Here is a 22667-nt window from a genome sequence, read left to right on the forward strand (position 1 = left end):
TGAATATTCGCAAAATTCATCAAAGACGCTAAAACTTTATTAACTACGCACCCCGGGGTTAATTTGTGAAGTGCAGTGATTTGTGTTTCCCAAAAACTACCCTTTGGATCGTGGAAGATACCGGCGCTGGACAAGAGCTCGAGTTACGGATCAAAGGTACTCCTTGTCCATTTCCTTCCGCGAGACCATCATCAAACAAACTCGCACTTTGTTTCAACAACATAATGTCCAATGTTGATCAACACTGTTTTGTGTATGTTTGTGGCACATCATCTCATTGTCTTCATGCATGGGTGACAATAAGAGCTATTTACTGACGTAATGTTAACAAACTTTACTTTTTGTTGCTCTAGTAAGTATTTGCACTTCCTAAAGTTACGATACTTTTTGCTAGATATTTAGATGATGTTATATTTTTGTGTTTGATATTATCAAACGTTTATGGTTAGTGGTTAGATGCTAACCGTTTACTTCAAAACCTAACATTTAGATTTGATTCAATTATGTAATACCTAAAATTTGATGGTCTGCTGCGCCTGCGTAGAAAGCGTTTTCGACAAGGATGATAAGAGCTTTACAACAAATATCTAATGCTTTTATTTGTTGTGAACACATTTTAAATTAAATATATTGAAGATAAAAGCGATTTAAAAATCTCTTTGATGAAACTATTGCGTAGTAATTTTGATTTTCAATGTTTTTAACGAAAAATAAAACATGTATATTTTTACACTGGCCAGTAACATGTGGCCTTACCTAATAATAAATAAATACTAATGACAAAAAGTATGAGATGCGATTGTTTACATGGATTTCAAAAGATACTTGTATATTTAGCAAGAAATATCAATCAAGTAGAGTAGTGTATTATATAATCATCAGATTAAGTATTCATTGCGATCAAGACCTTAGTAACCTTTGAAGTAAGTTTGGTAAAATTTTTATAAGATACACTTAATTTTGAAGAACAAAATAAGACTAATTATAACCAATGTTAATATTGTATCATAACACGGTGAAATAAAAAACAATAGTTTACTTCCACTGATTTGATTCCGTTGAATTATACCTTAGAGTACCATACATAAGTTCACGCATCTCCCGGAGGGGTAGGCAGAATCTACAACTTTCCAATTGCTACGATCTTTGCATACTTCTTTCGATTTATTCACATTATTCAATTTGTTACCGCTTCTTCTGCACTAAAGCTTGGGAAGCGGCAGTAAACTTAGTTTTAAGTACTTTACCTATTTGACGTCTACCAATATTGTGAAACCAAAAGATATACCAAATATGAAGTGATATTGAATTGTTCCATAAGAATGAATAAAAGTTTTTAATTTGTTAATTATTATTATTCAAAATACGCATGATATAAATTATGTATACCTAACAGTATAAATCGTTTATACGGTCATTAGTTCATAATGTATAATGAATGGGATGATATTTGCATATTTAAACATACTAATATATAAATATCTCTCAATATTTCACGGCAATTGAATTCATACAGGTATTAGCCACCCGTCTTATAAACCGTATGTTTAAGCATGTTTACTTTGGCGGCGTGACTAAATCTGTCAATGAATTAGAAGCCTATTTCTATAGCAGAAAATAATAACATTATCCCACCAGCACCCACGGTACCAACCTTCATGGGAGAAGTGGGCTACTCTCGCGTTTACTAATATCGCACCCTTTCTTGATCCCAAACTAAATCTCTTGAGTTCTTTATTACCTCATATCCTAAAGGGAGCTGACGATACACGTAAGAGTAAAATAAAATAAAAATTGGAACATACATACATATGGTCACGTCTATGTCCCTTGCGGGGTAGACAGAGCCAACAGTCTTGAAAAGACTGAATGGCCACGTTCAGCAATTTGGCTAAATGATAGAATTGAGATTCAAATAGTGACAGGCCGCTAACCCATCGCCTAAAAAAGAATCCCAAGTTTGTAAGCCTATCCATTAGTCGCCTTTTACGACATCCATGGGAAAGAGATGGAGTGGTCCTATTCTTTTTTGTATTGGTGCCGGGAACCACACGGCACTTTCCTTCAATCCTTCTAGTCCCATATACCTAAACAAGTTGAACGTGTTCGCCAATGATAATTTGTTTCTAAAGAGACAAAAGTAAATTAGTTTTTTTACATTTATTTATAAGTATTCCAAGAAACTAACTAGGTACATTGTAGATAAGTAAACTAACTCATTACCTACACATAGCGTGAAGCACAAATTGGCTTAAAATAAAAAAAATGGACAGTAAATGTTAACCAGAGCCGGCTTCTACATTTGCGGTCAGTAGCTCGTATGAAAACATAATAAAAAGTATCGTATGATATAATCATCATAGTAAACATTACTTGTATAACTTTATGCTGTTCATTATTTTCTTACGTTCTTTATTTGTCTTGGTTATTAACTTTTAAAGTTATCTTTTTGTGGTGTTTTTTTTATTTGTATTTAAATATTTCAATGTTATCATGACAGTTATTACATTATGTAGAACATCGTTGAGAGAAGAATCTGTTTAGCTGAATTTACTTTACTAATTTCACACCAAATCTCAAAACTTAAGTCTCGGTGGTTTCGGATGTTCTTTGTCTGTCAGTTACTCAGTTACAGAACAGTTTTATGCATATACTTAAATTAAATTATTTTGAATATTACAAACTAGAGGCCGCCCGCGACTTCGTCCGCATGGAAACCCTATCAATCCCGCGGGAACTCTGGGATAAAAAGTAGCCTATGTGTTATTCTGGGTCTTCAGCTACCTACATACCAAATTTCATGGTAATCGGTTCAGTAGTTTTTGCGTGAAAGAGTAACAAACATCCATACATCCATACAAACTTTCGCCTTTATAATAGTAGTAGGATAAAACAGTCAAATTCTATGCTTTCAGATATGATAATCCTAGATTGTATTACATAATAATCTTATGTAATACAATCGAAAATAAGGGAAAAGAGCGAATTCCTATCAATAGGGAATGCCTTACTTAGCTGCCTCACTTAACGAGCTAGTGAAACAAAAAATATGTTTTACCAAAACCATTTATTCCTGAATAACTGATTTGAAACTTTTGCGTTGCATTAATTGCACGTTTAATAGCTGTAAGTAGTATTAACTGAATACTTGGATAACATTGCTTATCCCCTCTTGGTCATAGAATAACATAATTGTATTATTCCTTTTTATTAAAACCTGATCCTGACATGAATAGAATTCCCACATAAATTTATATGTGGAAGTTAGTTAAAAGTGCTTAATTACTATGAAATTTAAAATATAGATGTTATGTAATGTAGTTATGATATATGAATCGTTTACATCTATCAATTATTTTGTAACTTGACATTTATGCATGATGGATTTGCATGTTACCTTACCTTTCAAACATCTCCAATTATTTTTGTAATCTTTACGAGTGGGTGCATTGTCATCGCTTCAAAACCTTATGCAATATTATTCAAACTAATATGTTTGACACGATATTAGTTAAATTAATATCGTCAAAGTTAACTTTTTAAGGAAAATCAGTGACCATAGTATGAAAAATCGGGTCGTTGGTTTTAGTAATATTTTAAAGTTAGTTGAAGTTTGTACTAATTCTGAAATATCATTGCTACTCGTAGATAATACAGATAAGTGATAACTTATTCACAGTTAAGATATAGTTTTCTAATAACATGCGTTGAAAATTGAAAATATAAATGGTGGATTCTTCAGGCGCCGAATCAGATTAATACAATACATAGTTCTAAAAATAATTACAAAATATTTATTTACTCAGACAAGACTGATTGGTAGCTTTGATAAGATTATTGATCCAATCTTAATTTGTGTAACTAACTGTTTTAAAAATAATGTTTCTTAGGTTAGCCTTAGCCTCAAGCAAGCCAGGTGGATTCTCCAGGCGAATCTGATTAGAGCCGCCTGTTTGTCTGCCTCGGTCACGCTTTCCTGTTTAGTCGCGCCCTTTCTTCACGCTTTTTTGTACATTTTTATTATTTCTTATTTTAAAAATGCAGTCTGTCATCGTTTTTTGTTTACACAGTTGCAGAGTTTAACAATTAGATGTAAAGGACAACACATTATCTACATAGAATCTTTTTACCCGAACAAGAACAAATAATCGCATTACAGCTATTATTATGTAAACTTTCAGCTCTATAGTAGGTATGTGTGAAATGTATAAAAAAATTAGCGTAACTTGTCAAATCAGAAATATCATAAACTTAATAGGGACTATGTTCTGATGCATCACCGATAGAAATACAATAATAACACTTCAGATGATGATAATGTGATGACCTTAATGCGACCAAGTAAAATGTATGTTCATAACTTTTTCAAACCATATAACTACTTTTGCTTTGATGCAATGCTGATAAAGAAACATGAACATAAAGATATGGCTACTCATTCCATCTCAGCGTCCATCAGTAGAGTCCAACGGGAAGATTTCAGTTACGCAGTCCCCCACTTTTTTTCTCGATGTCCACCAGTGGTGGAGAAAAAATGGGGGACATCGAATCCCCCACTATTTCTTATATTACATGGGAATAAACGAAATATATTACTCTCGTTCGAGAGTAAAGGACTAGGGTAGCGTGTAAACTACAATACAGAAAGAACATTGAATATTTATTATCGAACTTTAATATCCAGTATTTCCCTCGATTCCTATTACATGGAGAAGGTAACGGCGAGGTCAGACCGCATGACCAACTGGCCAGGCCGAGCCTAATAGACCATCATCTCACAACCGTTCGCCGTCATACTTTCTGTACGTGGAAACGCGACGCGGCTAGTTACAGATTCGTTGCGGAGATTTGAAAGAATGAGTTCTTTTGGTGGTTTGTTACATGATCTTAGGTTTTTATACATAGGTATATGATTTTTTTTAATTATTTCTATCATAGTAAATTTTAAATTAATTTTAAAATAGTACCCGAATGATGTAACCAGCTTTTGGATATAATAACATACTTACATCAATTAATCACGTCTTCGGCACTGTAGTCCTGCAAGGGATATACTTGCAGGGTAGACAGAGCCAACAGTCTCGAAAAGACAATAAGCTACGTTCAGCTGTTTGGCAGAACAACATGAACAAAATTTACAGTCAAATGAGATATTTAGTTTGGTAACTCCAGTTATCATATCTCGTATCAGATTTTTTATGATGGCTGTATGGATTTTGGATTTATAGGTATACCTGTTTATTTTACATGTAAACGTACATATAGTCACGTCTATATCCCTTGCGGGGTAGACAGAGCCAACAATCTAGAAAAGACTAAAAGGCCATATTATTATTATCTGTAAAATAAAATTTATTCATTGCATTAGTATCCCATGACACAAAAAAACTATGTGGCTAGTTTAACCTTTTTGATTTTCCTTTTTATGTATTTATCAATCAAACTTCTTCTTAGGCCATCCAGCGGCTGCAGACCTTCCGAAGAAGCGGCGTGGTGCGGCGGCGTGTCAGGTGCGCGCGCGCTGCGTGTGCGCGTCTCCAGCACGAGCACGCCGGCGTCCGCGCACGCTCGCCGCCTGTCGCCGCCGCCGCACGCGCATCGAGCGACTACGCCGCCTAGACCTACTTCACCTAATAACAAACGTAAGAATAAGTTACAGTATTATTAAGCAGAGCCAGCGAGAAGTACTGAAAGCTGCGAGGTTTACCTGGGTGTAGGCAAATCAAGCTTCTTTCCCGAAGGGCTAGACAGAGACAACACCTTTTCACTTGCAACGATACCTGCATGTGTACAAAACAACGTGAATGGTCACAACAAGAGTACCCGAGGCTGAAGTAAGAGAAGCATGGATCATGGAAAATGCAAACATGACGTTTCTGCCTACCCTCAGGGAAATGATATTAAGCTAAAATGTAATGTGACTTACCATTGATGTCGACGAATATAGCAATACACTTGAATTTGCCAGTTCTCAATGTATTTATAAAGCCTAAATGCAAATATTAAGCCAAAGATTAGTAAAGAACATAACATTGGAATGTTATGAACACATTTATTTGGAATGCAAATAGTATGTTTGTTGCAAAAGTTTTTAAATTGTGCTTATAAACGTTCAAAGTTCGAATCTTTGTCGTTTATGAGGCCTATATTTACATGAATATTGTAACTGTAACTGGTTATGACGATGTTATCTGCATGTCTTGAGACCAGAACGATATTTGTGGAAAATTCATATAAATACATTCCATTGCTTGGAATCAACCGTCTGATATCGAGGGCAGTAGAATAGCGTCACTCTATTTCTTTCTCTACAATGAAGCACAAATCCTAGCTATAACAAATTACAAAGCGGTTGGGGCTAAGTAGGCAACTAACCCTGAAATCTGAGTTTTGAAGTTAACAGCTGATAATGTGAACGAAAATGTGCATTGATTTTAAAAAATCGTTGATAGAAATATAAAATAACTATCATTAGTAAGCCAGATCGTGTACAAGTTAATAAACATGATAGCAACAAAGTTGAAAGTGAAATAAGTAAAGCCAAAGAAGCAACACGAAGTTCCATTCTAATGTTAATTGTTAATGTTATTGCCGAGCTCTATGTATAAAATAAGCCGCCACGAGATAAAAAGGAAGCAAACTTACCACGAACTTATTAATCTAGAATACTAATAGCACCTGAACGCGAACATAAAGCTGACTTATCATAGATTTTAATTCTACTGAAAAGCATCGACCTTAATGAGTTTGAAAATTAGCCATTAGGAAGAAATAATATTGGCGGAGATAAAATTCTTGCCGGTGCAATGAAGCCGGTTTAGCAGGATGGGCTGCAGATTCCTATGATAATGAAGCACGTGCAGCGAGATCATATATTGGAAGGTTTTAATGGGGTTATGATATATAACTTATTATATCCTGAATGATAAAATACTAAATGTAACTGTCAATTGATACGTGTTCGTGTAAGAACGATTCAGGCTCGAATCCTACTTGCATTAACATGTATTTGCTGTAAGGCTTTTTTTCTACTTAAACCTTTCGGTCTATGCTTTTGTATAGATCTGATAAATAAAATGAAAATGAAATTGTTCACGTTCTAAGTGTAAATTTAATAAATTATAGACACAGATATATTTGATGATATAATAATATTATTTGTGTAACCTAAAACGCAAAAATCAATCATTGATTTGCACATATAAACACTAAATCTGACAGCATATAAAATATGGACATATTTTTTTGCATAGCTCTATCAGTAACTCACGTTTCGCTCCCAGCTCACCATGAGGAACCGACGGTGTCGCCCGAGCCAGCGACCACGGCGCAGCTGAAGACAGTCAGCGCTGTCTCCCAGCTGATGGTAACCAGTTCTCCTGTGAAGACTGTCCCGCAGAGCAGCTACGCTCTGGAACGACGGGCGAAGCAAGAACACCACCATCGTTCCTTGGAGACTGTACCAGCTGTTCAGGTGAGTTAAAAACTTACTTAAGAAAAGTGTTTCTTGAATCATCGACCACGACTCAGCTGAAAACTAGAAGAATAGATACTCCCAAATAGGGCAAAAGGGGATTGTAGTGGTTCATTGAACCAACTAAAGTAATATAAAGGACGCCTACAATGCTGTGTTGGCCTTGGTCCTCCACTACTAAACTGCAATAAGACCAGCTCCCAAATCACCATATAAGTACTTCAATAATTATAGTGTTTTGTGAAAATGTGTTCAAATCTATATTTATGAAACTTCCAGGCAATAAAGACATAATAACGTATATATTATAATCTATACGTTATTATGTCTTTACTGCCCAGAATAAAATAAAAACTATACAAAAGCTGAAACACCGACACTAACAAATGCGTATGATAAAGCCTAGCTTACCAACATCTAATTCGGGTCAGTTACAAATGCATCCATTTGTAAAATGATTCCCATATTATCTAATGTTGTACGGTTAGCAACAACAATTTCTTAATGATACATTGGTTATTATCCTGTTCCTCTGTCAGAGACATTATGTTCCTATAACTTCGAAACAGAATATAAAACTTTAGAATAACGTCACAAATAAGTTAACAATTAATTTTTCATCAGGCTTGCTCATCCCGTTGATTTTCCCCGTTACAATTGACCACTGCTTTTTGACTTGGGAGTTTGGCCGCTTTAGTAGGGGTTATGAGTTCTTTCCCATGGCTTCAAATTTAATTATGATTACGCCTGTAGTTTTGCTCGGGTTAAATAGTAGCTTAAGTGTTATTTTAAGCATTTAATTTTTTTTAAACTTCTGTAATGTTTCAACGAGATCTGGTCAATAGTTTTTTATAAAGAAACGTACATACTGACAAAGACATATTCATTTTGTAATTCATAGTATTTGCCTATGATATGGTAAGGATAATATTCAGATTCATGTACCTAATCACTTATTGCTAGCTGTACTGCGGTTTACTAGCCCATTAGTTACTAGCAACCACAACTTCTGCTGTGGTCAGAACATGTGTCGAAACTATGATTGTGTGGTGCGGTATCGTTTATGTTGATTGTATGATGTAACACATTGTTTTATCTTATAGCTCGACGTGTAAACATGACCACTGAATAGTTTTCTTAACCACTTGCAAAGTAAACGATGATAGTTCTTCTCTCTACAGACAAACATACATTACAATCATGTCTTCATTTTAAATAGAAAGCGCCAACAGTCTTTTGAAAAGGCTGACCACATTAAGCTGTATGGCTAATGATGGAATAGGTATTATAAAAACATAATAAAATATAGATAAAATCAACCGTAATAAAAATAAGAGCTTTTCTAGAAGAGAAGCAAAAGAAAATATTCACTCTAAAGCGCTTTCCCAGGAACTTAAGAATATTGACAACTGACTCAGGAAATTGGAACAACTTTTGAGACATCTGTAATGATGAAACTATTCATAATTTGTTTCTCTTAAAGATTGTGGTTTAAAACTCACCAATAACACGCGTTTGCAAAGTTGACAAGGCTGATAAATAACTCTATGACATTAACTTCATAATCCGCATTCCTTTACTTATTTATTTTATTTATGTAGAAATCATTCAGAAGGAATCTGCTGATTTATTCTTCATGCCCGAGACTCCTTTCACCATGAATACTTATTACATGACATATTATAATGATCGTTTTCATGGCATTCAGTATTTACGAGTGTTTATGTCGTATTAGCCCGGCTAATATAACGGCAAACGCAAAATTTATCGGCGCCGATAAACTGGACACTCGATGTAAAAAAGTAATTGTACAGAAGTGAAACTCCATATACCTAATCTTGTGTGGAACCTAAATGAAAATAAATCAATAAATCATTGTCAAATGGAAACTTGAAGTCAGTTTTTTATTATGACTGTAGATAGTGGACAAGTTATTGAAATCACAAAACTGCGATATGTAAACTTAACTCTACATCATCCTTCTTGTAAAAACCAAGTTAGATACTGAGTAAGATATACACATAAATATGTAAGTGTTCCGCACCTCAGCCAAACGTGTTTTCATTCTAAGTTCTTCGGCAGTACGAGACATAAAGATCTGCTCTATTTTTATTTTTAATACATGTCATTTCAGAATTTCCTTGCAATAAAATTAAATATTCTTTTTTGTTGAATGTTCCCCGCTTCCCATTGACTTTATTCTCCGTTATCCTGATTTAACGGTTTATTGTTTGAGTAATTAAAATTTATGGCCCTTCACAGTAATGATGTGACATTTATTACCCATACTCGAACATGTTTATTGAACCATATAACGTGAAATCGGACGATATTAAATTAAATTTATCACAAAATTTTCCTATACCTTAGACGTGCATTGAAAAAAATCCGTGGTTAAATAAGACTACAGAATTTCTGCTCCGCATAAAAAAAAACTATGCGTAAAAATATTGACCAATTGAATTAACAGCTAAAATTACAAAACAATTGTAACTGTCTTTATCAAGTCTGTTGTCAATCTATTAATCTGAAGCGGCTCAAATTGTTGTTATCGTCTGATCCCGTAAGGTTGATCTGCGTATGGCGTGCGCGGGCGCATTACCGAATTACACGCACCGTTGCAGCTTCATCTGACCTCATGGCATAAATCTACGTCGTCTTATTGAACTAAATTTTGTAACTTGACGATTTATTAGGCTGCTGTGTAGCCAACGCCAATCTCCTGTTTGGTTTCCTTCCAGCCATGGGCTGACTGGAAGAGATTGCATTGCACTCTGTGTTTGTGCTGTTTTTGTGTATGTTTTACTCTTATAGTACAATAAATAGATTATCTATCTGCTTAGACAAATCTTAAAACTCGTTCAGCCGTCTGCTCACTGAGCATTGTAATGCACACGACCAATTTCTTCACGACTTTTCGATCTTTAGCTCTTTTTATTGTATTAGAGATCTTGGTGTCTAACTTTATAAGATCCGACTACCGTATCAGAATCGAATCGTTATACATGATAACATAACCATTATTACCTGTAAATAGCATAATTGAGCGGGTAAGTCATGTTTTTACATGAAACGACTCATAGCTGATGGCTGATGCATCTAAAGGTTCATTCTGTTTATCTTCGTTGGTAAAAAGTAGGCTTAAGTATTTTGAGGCAATCTAGATGCGATATGGTCAATTGTATAGTGTTATGTCAAATATCGGAACGAGATTTATCATGTGGCTTAAATTCAACACTCCTGAGTGTTTTTGTATTTATTATAAACAATTTTTGGTGACAGTTATTTTGTTATTATAATCGTCTGTCACCAACTTGCTTAAGAAATTTGCGGTGCGCCTTTTTTACTACGCTTTTTTTACCTCCTGTCTACAGGAAGATAACGTAGACCTATTTTACTATGTCGGGCAGCATAACTATTAGCTTCGAAAACTACATGACTGTCCCATAGAATTTTATGAATTTATGTAATTTCATTAAAAAAATCGGAAAGAGGAAACTCGTTAGAAATATTTTACGACTTCTCTGTAATATAACCGCGTTCATCTCGTTAATTACCAGCTTCAATTATGCTATAATTGTGCGCGTAACGGCGAAAGTGTTACAAAAAGCAGCGAGCATTGTCTCAAATCCAGCTCCCACGATCTCTGATAGGGAAAAGTGCAGTGCTGGGAAGATGGGACAGAAAGCGAAAGTTAATCTTTAATTACGTTGGTTATGAAAGTTGAGGTTATCACCGTTGATAAGGTTGTGTCATTGGAGGTAGTCGTAGCAAAGACACGAAATGTCCTGAAAACCTCGAAGATCAAATTGTCTTCAATATATTTTGCATGATATAAAAGAAAAACCCAAGGCTACCTTATTATTTTATGTATTTTTTATTCTCTCTACCCTCCGTGTAAGTGTAACAAAATTAAATCTTACAAGATTATTAAAATTTGAACATACCTACGTGTAGTTTACACGAGAAAATAAGGTTTTACTCAAAAAATGTTCTACTAATTCGTATGTTTGCTTTTATAATTTTGTTTGCACCAGGACGTTCGAAGTCACAAAATCTTTTTTTGGAAGATGTACCATTTTAATAGCAAAGAAAAGAAAATCCTTAGAACCTCCGAACAGGTGCATTTGGATCTGTGATGCAGGAATGTAATGAACGCCACTTACCTCAAGATAAACAATCGTCTTGTCAATTCAGATTTATTTACACAACTCGCTACTTAAAGACGCTAACGCAACTCCTAAATCATTGTTAATCGCATGATCTCTGGATACCGGTGCTCTCAGCAGATCCATATCTTGGCTAATAATGCTGTTACGTAAGGATACAGGTTCCGCCTCCAGTCTCCACGCAACTTTATTGATTATCTTTCTGTTTAGTACCGTTCATTATTCCGTAATTTGAATGTAGAGATAGAAACTTTTATGGAATCAGGATGTCCTTTTACAGGTATTGGCATGTCCGCGCTTTTCTTCATTCGGCTTAAATTAATTGGCCGATTTGGATGTGTTTTAGAAAATCCAAGCGTCGTTTGCATCGATGGCATTTTTCCAAGAGTTAAACCAATTTGAAGTCCTTATTTTAAATCATTTAATAATAGAACAACTTAACTTTTAGCCTGATTTATCAACAGCTATTTTTAAACCTTTACGTGTTCTACTTATATAAAACACTTCTCATTTATTTATCGGAAATTCAATCTAAAAACGTGACATTAAATCTACCATCTTTGCAGAATGGCGTCCGAGAATGCAACAGCAGTTCGGATGAAAATCGTTCGTCTGGACATGCTTCCATGTCGGACAGCGGCGGGGGAGGGGAAGCGGGACGCGGGGAGACGAGGAGGAGCAGGCAACCACCACAGAGGACCAAGCATCGGCCACACAATAAGGTAAATCTTCTTCCTTACATCATTACATTAGCAATGGTCATATGTCGAACCGTCGTTCTAATAAGTTCTTTAACTTAGCGTAAAAACCATGACTCTAACTGGGATACGGTTCCATGTCGTAAAGGTCAGCTGCCAGAAGATCTGTGTAACTTGACTTACCTACTCCTGGGACGTGGTTATAGACGGTTCCTGGTTCATCTGTCAGTGCCACTGTACGGGCCAGTATGACCGTGTACACTTGAAGATAGAGTTTGTTTGTATCAGTTGGCAAGAAAGATCACTTGTATCTAAAAGTTTTTTTATGTAAGACTACAGAAAATAAGATTAATTCACCCTGTCTCGACGACCGTTTGTTACGTTATTCTTAGCGCACTGCCATGTTATATTAACTAAACTGTATATAATGGCTCGCGCCTAAAGTGTGTCGTGAGGTCAGCAAAATATGCACGGTGGTACTTACATACTAGTAGTCTTTATGTATAACTTTTAAGGAAATACCAGGTCATTCCCAACACAAGTATCATTTGATTACTTACTGGGAAGACCTTGCTTAATTATTGTAACCAAGATTACTGCAATAAAGAATATTTTATTTTATTTATTTATTTAAGAACATTCGAACGACTTGTTCATCTCTGTGACACGCAGCTTCTGCTTGTCCGATTTAGTACTGCCCTATTTACTGCTACAATCGGACATCCATCCGGACATTCCTTTTTACCTGCAAGAAATTCTCTGATGGTCATTTTAATCTCCACCTTAACTGGACGAGATAAGTTGGAGATTTCGAAGCTGCGGGCAAAGTCTGCAACTTTATTAACTCCTTTATAACTGTCGTTTTTATCACATTTTCTTCAGCAGCCCAAAGAAGTCTACTACGAGACAGACCAGTCGCAAGTAGCTTCTCCAACCTTATCTCTTCATTATCTCCCACAGCTACAATCCCCATGGCCAGGCGGTGGAGGTCTGGAAGACATCAGGTCAGCCATCAAGCAGCTGACGCTCCGGTCTCGAGACAGCAGCAGCACAGCGACCAGTGGCGCTTCCAGTGCTGGCGGCAGTAACAATGGAGTTCAAGGTAACATTGATAATCTTTTATCCGGACAAGGAACATAAACTACGGTATAGAAGATATAATCACTTTATGTCACGTGATTAACTAGCTTATAATGCTTCTCAATTTAAAACTCTTTTTAGGTTGTACTTTCCACTTATACTTCTTATTGTAATTTTATACAGAATAGTAAGACTGTGACTTTTGGTTGAAATCTGATTAGTTTCATAGTTCACAGTCCCGGCTTTAGTCCCAATTACGTCTTCATCTTTTTATAGAGTATCCTGGGGTTCATAAAATTATAATTTTCAGGGATCTGGCTAAATCAAATCTATAAACATGCTTCATTAACGCCGATCCGCTAGCTTTTGCAGTAGGTTTTATTTACATGAAGCGCAGTCTAAAACTGAACTGAATTTTTTACGAATAACACTATTTGTTAGCAGATCTCTGATTAATCTAGCAGAATTGAGTATTCTATTTTTTTCTTTATTCAAGAAACTGGCAGCGCAGCAGAAGCGCGTAGAAGACGAGCACCCCTGGTTCGACAGCCATCTCTGGATACCGTGTGTACCAACGTTACCAGCGCTGATGAGTTCGTCTGGGTCGACTCGCATAACAGGTAACGATACTTTAATATTAAATTTTACGAGGAAGCCCACAGAAGGGAATTCAGCACAAGAAAGAACAAAATTTGGAACATCCTTAAAACTTCCACTGAACTTTTTTTTAAAGTTTAGACTGGATGTTGTTATTTAAGCCTTATTTAACTTGTTACTTAATGTTCAAGTTCAATGCTTGTAGTAAACGTGTATGTGTCGATACACCAACGAATTGACAAAGAAGGATTAAAATATTCAAACTAATTGTCTAATTCAAACATCTATATCTGCTTTGTGTTGTTTTGTATGTTTTACTCTTATGGTGCAATAAAGAGTTTTATCTATCTATCTATCTATCTAATTGTCTTTTCACACTAACCTTGCCTTTGGTACCCGGTCCAGACTAGTGGAGTTACGCTGCGTACCCTGGACGGCCAGCGAAGTGAGCCGCGCGCTGCAAGCCGGGAGATGCAAGGAGATCGTTCACAGGATGGCGCCCGATTCGCCGCCGAGACTGGCTTATCTTCTGCAAAGGTATTCTTATGTGCCATGTCTGTGCCTTCATAGTTCTCAAATGAGGTTTTATCTGTTTCTGTAGTTGTTATGCTGAAAACGACGTACCTACCTTGTATTTGAGGGCAAATTTATTTTTCTGCTGCAAAAAATTAATGTCTAAGTAGTGAAAGTGATTAATATTCCACGAAAGACAAGGTCAATGACGCATATTAAGGCGTAGAAGTTAATTTTTAAAGTATGATCTTAGTGCATCTATTTCTGAAGAAAAACAGTTCAATATTTTATAACCAAAATAATCTTATCAGTCAAGTTTAAAACAAAATTGAAAACGAGTTTAATTGTAATCTTAAAATTTTTTTCATCCTACTGGTATTTTATTAATATCTTCGATTTTCTTCAGGGCATTGGTGCGGATATCTAGAGAAGCACAGAGACTGTCCCAGAATTTCGGTTTCTGCTCCAAACACGAGGTGGCAGGAGCATTCAGAATTGTCTTGAGCACTCCACTTGCTGACTCCTGTATCAAAGTAAGCGAGTTCGAAAATCATAATGGTCTGAATAAAGTACACCATTATAGAGAGACTTCTTTATGTGCGTAACTTTGGGATGATGAATAAATCACTTTTCATTAGTAACTGCTATTTACTTGTTCACTAACAATAAGTTCCTATTATAAGCTTTATGTTAAACCTTACGCTTACACGGTAGAGAGAGGACTGTTATGCACATCAGAAATTTGACACTAAAAACTGACTAAGCAAATCGGCGTGGGTTCCGAACACCACACATTAATAGAGCTTTAATTACTTATGTATTTTACCAGGGGTTTCATTCTAAAATGTGTGGAAGATAATGACATAATTGATAGCAAATTTTTAACAACTCAAATTCTATGCTCATTGAGAAAAATCGAAGATAAGCTTAGCAAGATTCCAAGACAATTGGTCCTGAAATTGAACACTCCATCTCCTTCCCATGGATGTCGTAAAAGGGATAGGCTTAAAAACTTGGGTTTCTTCTGTTAGGCGATTGTCTAGCAACCTGTCACTATTGGAATCTCAATTCTATCATTAAGCCAAACAGCTGAACGTGGCCATTCAGTCTTTTCAAGACTGTTGACTCTGTCCGCAAGGAATATAGACGTGACCATATATATGTATGTATATATATATGTATACATATATATGGTCATGTGGTTCCCGACACCAATACAAAAAAGAATAGGACCACTCCATCTCTATATGTATTATAATTCCTTCTGCTAATCCGTGTATGAGCAGGGTTGTCAGCGGGCAGCCACAATGTACGCCACGTCGGGCTCCGCGGCCAGGAGGCTGGGGTCGGCAGCCCGAGCCCGCACCAGCCTCGCCCCGGGCCGGTTCCAACGCTGGATGCTGGATGTTCGCGTCGCTTCGTTCGTCCATGAGTGAGTATCGTCCAATTTGCGCAGTAATTGAATCATTCATGCAAGATATATATATATATATATATATATATATATATATATATATATATATATATATATATATATATATATATATACCACGTAAGGCTCCACAGCCAGACGTAGCAGGCAACTGCAGAGATCCAATACTGATAAAATATTTAATATTCAAAAATTTTTATTTATTATTATAGGATACTTCATATCACTTAATAACTGTCAAAACGTATGGTTTAACAACATTGGTTGACGTCAAATAAATTACTTAAAACTAAGTTTACTGCCGCTTCTAAGGCGTCAGTGCAGAAGAAGCGGTAACAAACTGCACTGCAGCATTTTCTTCAACAACGTCAACTTCACAATATCAATTAAACTTAGAATAGAAGATTGAAAGGACCATAAGAAAAATCTCTGACCCAATATCGAAAGAGCAGCAGTTCTCCAGACATAACACCTGAGCTTGGCAAAAGGTTTCCTCGTGGTAAGTACGAACCAAACACTTCGCTTCTCGTAGAAAACCCTGACCTTTCATGTTTTCTCAACACTATATTAAAATTTGCTTCCCTCCCCGCAGATACGCCGCAATATACCTCTGCGCAGGCATGGAGAACCTTCTAGAAGAGATGGCTCTAATAGCCGGCGGAGGAGCCTCCGCGGGGCCCATCACACCGGCGGTCATCGACAATGCCGTGGCCAATTGTGCTGACCTGTGGGGCTTGCTGCAACCGTACAGCCATCTGAACGCTGGTAGAATTGCATCGGGTAATTTGTTCTTAAAAGCATTTGTCTCCTATGGGGTATTAAGTTTATTTTGGCTAAATAATACAAGCTAAAGGATTATGAGGACGTGAAAAAAAAATATCTATATACGTATAATAAGGATCCAAAAGCGGATACTTATATCAAATTTTAAAACTAGTTATATAGAATAACAAAAATTCAAAATATGTACAAATTAAAAAAAAAATCAAAATTATTTTTTTTATTCAATATTAAAGGATACTTCAAATTGCTTAATGATTGTCAAATCTTTTGGTTTCACAACATTGGTAGACGTCAAATAAATTACTTATTGCAAATAAAAAAAAAATAATAACCTTTATTGCACATAAAATTATAAAGTGCCGTGTGGTTCCCGGCACCAATAAAAAAAAAAGAATAGGACCACTCCATCTCGTTCCCATGGATGTCGTAAAAGGCGACTAAGGGATAGGCTTATAAACTAGGGATTCTTCTTTTAGGCGATGGGCTAGCAACCCGTCACTATTTGAATCTCAATTCTATCATTAAGCCAAACAGCTGAACGTGGCCTATCAGTCTTTTCAAGACTGTTGGCTCTGTCTACCCCGTAAGGGATAAAGACGTGATCATATGTATGTATGTATGTAAAATTATAATAATAAATTTATCCTAAACTTATGTTATGTGGCCTTATCGCAGTATGCAATCTCTTCTAAGCAACCACAAGATCATTTTTTATGAGAGCTTTCGGTACGGGTAGTAAAAGTATATTCAGAAAAATAACTACCTACTAATAATAGACGTACATAAATTTTCTTTAAATTATTTTTATACCGGTGGAATAATCTATCAAAGAAGTCCGATTTTCTTATAAGTATTTTGGGTTCCAGGGGCGCTGTCCCTATCTCGCTGGGAGTCCATGAGTTCTCTGGGGTCCGGCTCGTCATCAGGTGTCTCCCGGCCGGAGCACCGCCAGCTGGGGCTCAGTCACGATTCTGGCATCACCACAAATGGCTCTGGTAAATAACTTTTTTATCTTTTTTGGATCACGTGTTTATTTTTACGGAGTAGAGAGAGACACAAGACTCGAATGCCCGTTCCGCTAGATATTCGTAGCGTTACATCCCTAGTCCGCCGGTATCAGTAATAGGTCGAATGTTATGCCGAATATTATTATACTAATAACATTATTTTATTATACTAATAATATTCGGCATTCCAAGTTGACGTTAGTTATCTTAAAGGTACCTTATCCAAAGTTGTTAAGTCGAGAGTTACTTGCGTATGTACCTGGTTCAAACAATATTCTATTTCACAGGCGGTTCGGGCAAATCGGCAGGGTCAAGCGCGAGTTGCGCCGCGTCCGGCGGATCTGGTGGATCCGGTACATCCGCCACATCTGGGGCTTCGGTTCTCCTCACAACTTGCGCCGGATCCGCGGCGGAATTACGCGCGGTTTTGAGAAGAGTTCAACCGCGCGCGCCACCACTAGCGCCGTCTGCTGAACGCGCGCTGTACTACTTTATGAGGTGTTCCCAGGTAAGTGTTTTGTTTACCCCGATTTTTTTATTATATAATTAATTTGTATTTAAACTTGTAAATAGAATGATCCGTTCCATGTCAATTCAAAAGAATAATAATAAGCGTAAGGCGTCATTTGGGAAACATTTTAATTATATAATTTTAATGTGATGTTATGTGTGGTAAAATTAGCAAACAAAAATATTTCCCTTTTCAATATTGAAAATATGAGACAAAACCTGCATTTAATGCACTATAAAGTGCTCAGACTTCTTATTAGTAAATAATAAAAGATTAATTTTGTGAAAGGAAGAACTAATTTTAATTAAATATCAACAAATGCATGTACAAAATTTTTTGATTTCACATTTGATGTTCTCCTCAGCACAATGTGATATTGAAGCTTCTTGTAATCTAAGTAGCTAATCTAAAATCCATTGATCAGTTAATAAATAAATATTCGGCAATATTTGCAGTATATGCTATGTTTATTTTATTATATTTTATTTTACAATTAATTAATACTTTAACAAAGTAGGTCTCCTAGACGAACCTAATTAATCTTTTATCTTTGTATCTCTCTCAGTTGGAGCACACAAGCTCAGGGTCAGGTGGTAGTTGCGGTGCATCCGGTCTGTGGGGAGAGCGTGGTGCCGGTGCATTACCACCTCTCGGCGAATGGTTGAGAGTAGCGAGGGCGCACGCGTCTCTACGCCCGCCACCGGCGTCACCCGACGCTGATGATGTACTGCAAGCTGCGAGACTTTTGCTGCCTCATGCGGATTGCCCACCTAGATCGCTTGTGTGAGTTCGCTTACTTATTTTCTAAGTCTTGATATTAAATTTATGTCCTGGGAAACAACTAGTATAACAACATTATCATCTTTATGTAAGCCATTTCATAACAATGTTTAAACTCACGTTTTAGTGTCGAAGAAACCATAGAACCAATCTGGTCGCGGTGTTCCCGTTCAACTGATGACCTTGGTCGAGCGGCCCTGGGCTTAGCTCAGCGAGCATTGCTCAGTGGGAGACCAGAACTAGTGGGAGGAGTGAGGGCCCTTCTGCCTTCAGCTGGAATCGATGCAGCTGATGCCGCAGGACTCACTGCGCTTATGAAGGCAGCTTTAGCCGGGGACGATCAGATTGTGGCAGTAAGCTTTTTATTCATTAATTTCTTGGTTATTTATTTTTATTTCTGTAATTAGTTATACTCTAATACGTAGAAACGTTTCCGCAATTTAAAAATGAAATAAAGAAAAATAGTCAGGCATATTGGTATAAATTCCTTTTGAAACAAGCAATGCCTTCCTCAAACTTCTTGTTTTGATTTGTATCAAATACTTACTTGATTTGTCTTCCAGATGTTATTAGAAGCTGGTGCCGATCCAAATATTGAAACAGGAGGTATATGTGCAGCACATTGCGCAGTACCATTGTCCCCGCGGTCACCGAACACTCAACAGACGCCGCAGTCTTATACACCACCCACTGCTGGTTAGTTCTCGTAAATGTATTGTTGCAATAAGTAAATAATTTAGAGCCACGAGCAGCCGCCGATCTTATTCAGCTGGTATTCCGTCACTTCACAAAATGTTCTTCATGCCATTTTAAAAGTCCTTTAACGATTCTTACATTGTTATACAACACTTTAAACCGGCCAAAATCACTTTGCAGCTCAGATGATAATGCAAAAACAACTTTTGATTATTTTTCAGGTTGGACTGCGTTAGTGTATGCTTGCGCCGGCAGTGGAGCGGGTGGTGGTGCTGGGTCCAGCGGTGGAGGGGCAGCAGCAGTGGAATGTGCCAGGAGACTATTGGCAGCCGGCGCAAGAGTGGACGGCGCTCCAGCTAGAGGCGATGACGTTTGCACACTTACGCCATTACAGGTCTATTCACCTATATTCAAACATTTTACACCTTTTATAGTAAAAGATTACATATATTTACTAAGTTTAAAATAATAATAATTGTAAGTAATGGTTATGGGCTACTTTTAACTCTTGAAGTAAAATTAAACGCCCAAGTTCAAAATTCTCGTTTATTAATAGATTAATGACTGGACAAAGTCTAAAAGTTAGATTTTTATATTTCAGGTGGCGTGTGGTGTTGGTAATCTCGAATTGGTCCAGTTATTGTTATCTCACGGTGCTGATCCGTTCCTATCAACGCAACTTAACGACGCTCTTTGTTATTCTCCAGCTGCTCAATATGGATGTTACAGGTACCAGCAAATTAATTGGCCCCTTGACTTAATTTCCATTTCAATTTACATCAATGGCGACTTAATCGAAATACTTATTCCAAGTTCTTCAGAATTATTTGAGACAATCGCCGAAAAAATAATGGATGCCATGGCAATAAATTTACTCAAGCTGCTCGCACCTGTTTGTTTTTACATCTTTAGAGTAATAACCTCGATGTTATTTCCAGTGCGGTCGCAGTATGCTGTACTCATGGCCGTCGCACGTGTCTCCGAGCCGCGGTCCGTGGCGGATCAGGAGGACGAGGCGCTGGCGCAGTCTTATCTCTGGAGGAAGTTCTTGCTGAAGGCGCTCCTACTGCTGGCCAGGCCAGACCGCAGTCCTTCACTAAGCAGCAGCAGAGGGCTTTGACAGATGCGATGTATTACGCCGCTGAGACTGATCATTTAGGTTAGTCATCATCTCAATTGCATGAAATTCAGAAGTAGACAATGAGGACATAGTAGTAACTAGCTGTGCCCGCGACTTCGTCTGCGTGGAATAGTTGTTTAAGGCATCATTGAAGCCCCCAAGGATGAATAATTTTCCCCGTTTTTGTCACATTTTCCATTATTTCTTCGCTTCTTATAGTTGTAGCGTGATTTTATATAGCCTAAAGCCTTCCTCGATAAATGGTCTATTTAACGCAAAAAGAATTTTTCAATTCGAACCAGTAGTTCCTGAGATAAGCACGTTCAAACAAACAAACTCTTCAGCTTTATAATATTAGTATAGATTTACGGACATCCACAAATCAATGATATGGGATTTATAAAATTAATTACTGATTTCAATATTATCAACTTTAATAAATATTTATAAGTTGACATCTTGTTGTAGATATTACATTAGAACTCCGTGCACTCGGTGTTCCGTGGTCGTTGCATGCATGGACGTTGTCGCTGGCTGCTGCCGCGGAGGCTTCACTTGACCATGTGATTGATCAACTGTTACAAGATTTCTTACAGGTAATTATAGTGCTAATCGTTTTTCTAAATGTAAATATATATGTAGAAAAAAAATATATAATATTAATAACTACCTTGGTTAATATTATTGTGAATCGGTACATAAATTTTGATAAGTTCAAGGAGAACTCGAATATTTGTTAGGTACCTACATTTTTATAACTTTATTTATTTTCAGGTTTGTCCGTCAGATGACAGTCACTACAGTAAACAGTTTATTTACGAATGCCTTCCTCTGCTGTTCAACATTCTACGGTACAGCAAGGTACCTACATTTTATATTTGTTTTAATGTTTTGCTATATAGTGTGAATGATTCCGTAAAAAAATTGGTTTATCAAATAAGTCAACAAGGTTTAGCCGTGAAACATAAAAGAAAGGCAAAGAGATTTTTGTATTTTATTATCTTCTTCCTTAATTCATCAATGGATATACAATTTCACACAGAAGGAGGGTACAGTACTGCTATTGGCGGACATCCTATGCGCGTGTTACGGCTGGGAGCCGGTGCCGCCGGTGGCCGAGCCACCGCCCGCTGCGCCCACGCCGAGCAGAGTTGACCCTACATACGTCAACAATCCTTCGTTGGCTGATGTCACTTTCAGGTACTATATTCGTTTCAATTTTTCTTTTCATTATGTTTATTAGTAACTTTAAGATTCAAAAAAATCAGAGCCCTATAAATCATTAAATGAAAATTTTGTATGTCTGCATGTAGGCCTATCGAGCGGTAAAAGTGAAGATGCAATCAATTGATAATATTTTGTAACAAATGTTTTTACGAAAAACATTAAGTAGTTTTGAATTTATTTATCTACGTTGTATACTTTATTGACATTATTGAACGTTTATATTTTGGAATATTATCGTTAAAACATTATTTAAATAATAAAATTAACCCAATTTTCAAGTTGGTTAAATTAATCACGAAACGAACTTGAATCTCAGTTTTTTATTTTCGTTACTGAATTTTTTTCAGGGTGGAAGGACGACTTTTCTACGGTCACAAGATAGTTTTAGTATCGGAATCACCCAGATTACGAGCAATGCTGGCCCCACCAAGACCTGCTAACGAAGCCTTGCCGCCTGCAAACACAACGCCACCTTTAGTCCAGATAAATGATATTCGATATCACATATTTGAGGTGGGTAAAAGTAACCATAACCTAAACTAAAAACAAAATAACATCAAGATTTAAACTGAAGATAAAA

General features: G+C 36.7%; 1 protein-coding gene across 1 annotated transcript in view; it reads left to right on the forward strand.

Moving 5' to 3' along the window:
* LOC106140715 (ankyrin repeat and BTB/POZ domain-containing protein 2) overlaps positions 1-22667 on the forward strand; it is a 33537-nt gene that overhangs the window by 9967 nt on the left and 903 nt on the right. Inside the window, exons 2-23 of the mRNA XM_060944660.1 lie at positions 5455-5642; positions 7284-7474; positions 12210-12365; positions 13302-13443; positions 13918-14041; positions 14424-14555; positions 14938-15064; positions 15818-15963; positions 16556-16743; positions 17613-17741; positions 18041-18261; positions 18830-19047; positions 19172-19397; positions 19608-19740; positions 19962-20009; positions 20040-20134; positions 20342-20469; positions 20679-20899; positions 21329-21456; positions 21635-21721; positions 21903-22060; positions 22435-22600. Of these exons, the coding sequence (XP_060800643.1) occupies positions 5455-5642; positions 7284-7474; positions 12210-12365; positions 13302-13443; positions 13918-14041; positions 14424-14555; positions 14938-15064; positions 15818-15963; positions 16556-16743; positions 17613-17741; positions 18041-18261; positions 18830-19047; positions 19172-19397; positions 19608-19740; positions 19962-20009; positions 20040-20134; positions 20342-20469; positions 20679-20899; positions 21329-21456; positions 21635-21721; positions 21903-22060; positions 22435-22600 (3352 nt within the window). The remainder of the gene's footprint in view (positions 1-5454; positions 5643-7283; positions 7475-12209; positions 12366-13301; positions 13444-13917; positions 14042-14423; positions 14556-14937; positions 15065-15817; positions 15964-16555; positions 16744-17612; positions 17742-18040; positions 18262-18829; positions 19048-19171; positions 19398-19607; positions 19741-19961; positions 20010-20039; positions 20135-20341; positions 20470-20678; positions 20900-21328; positions 21457-21634; positions 21722-21902; positions 22061-22434; positions 22601-22667) is intronic.

This window comes from Amyelois transitella, chromosome 6 (genome assembly GCF_032362555.1).
Source record: "Amyelois transitella isolate CPQ chromosome 6, ilAmyTran1.1, whole genome shotgun sequence".
NCBI classification, from domain to species: domain Eukaryota; kingdom Metazoa; phylum Arthropoda; class Insecta; order Lepidoptera; family Pyralidae; genus Amyelois; species Amyelois transitella.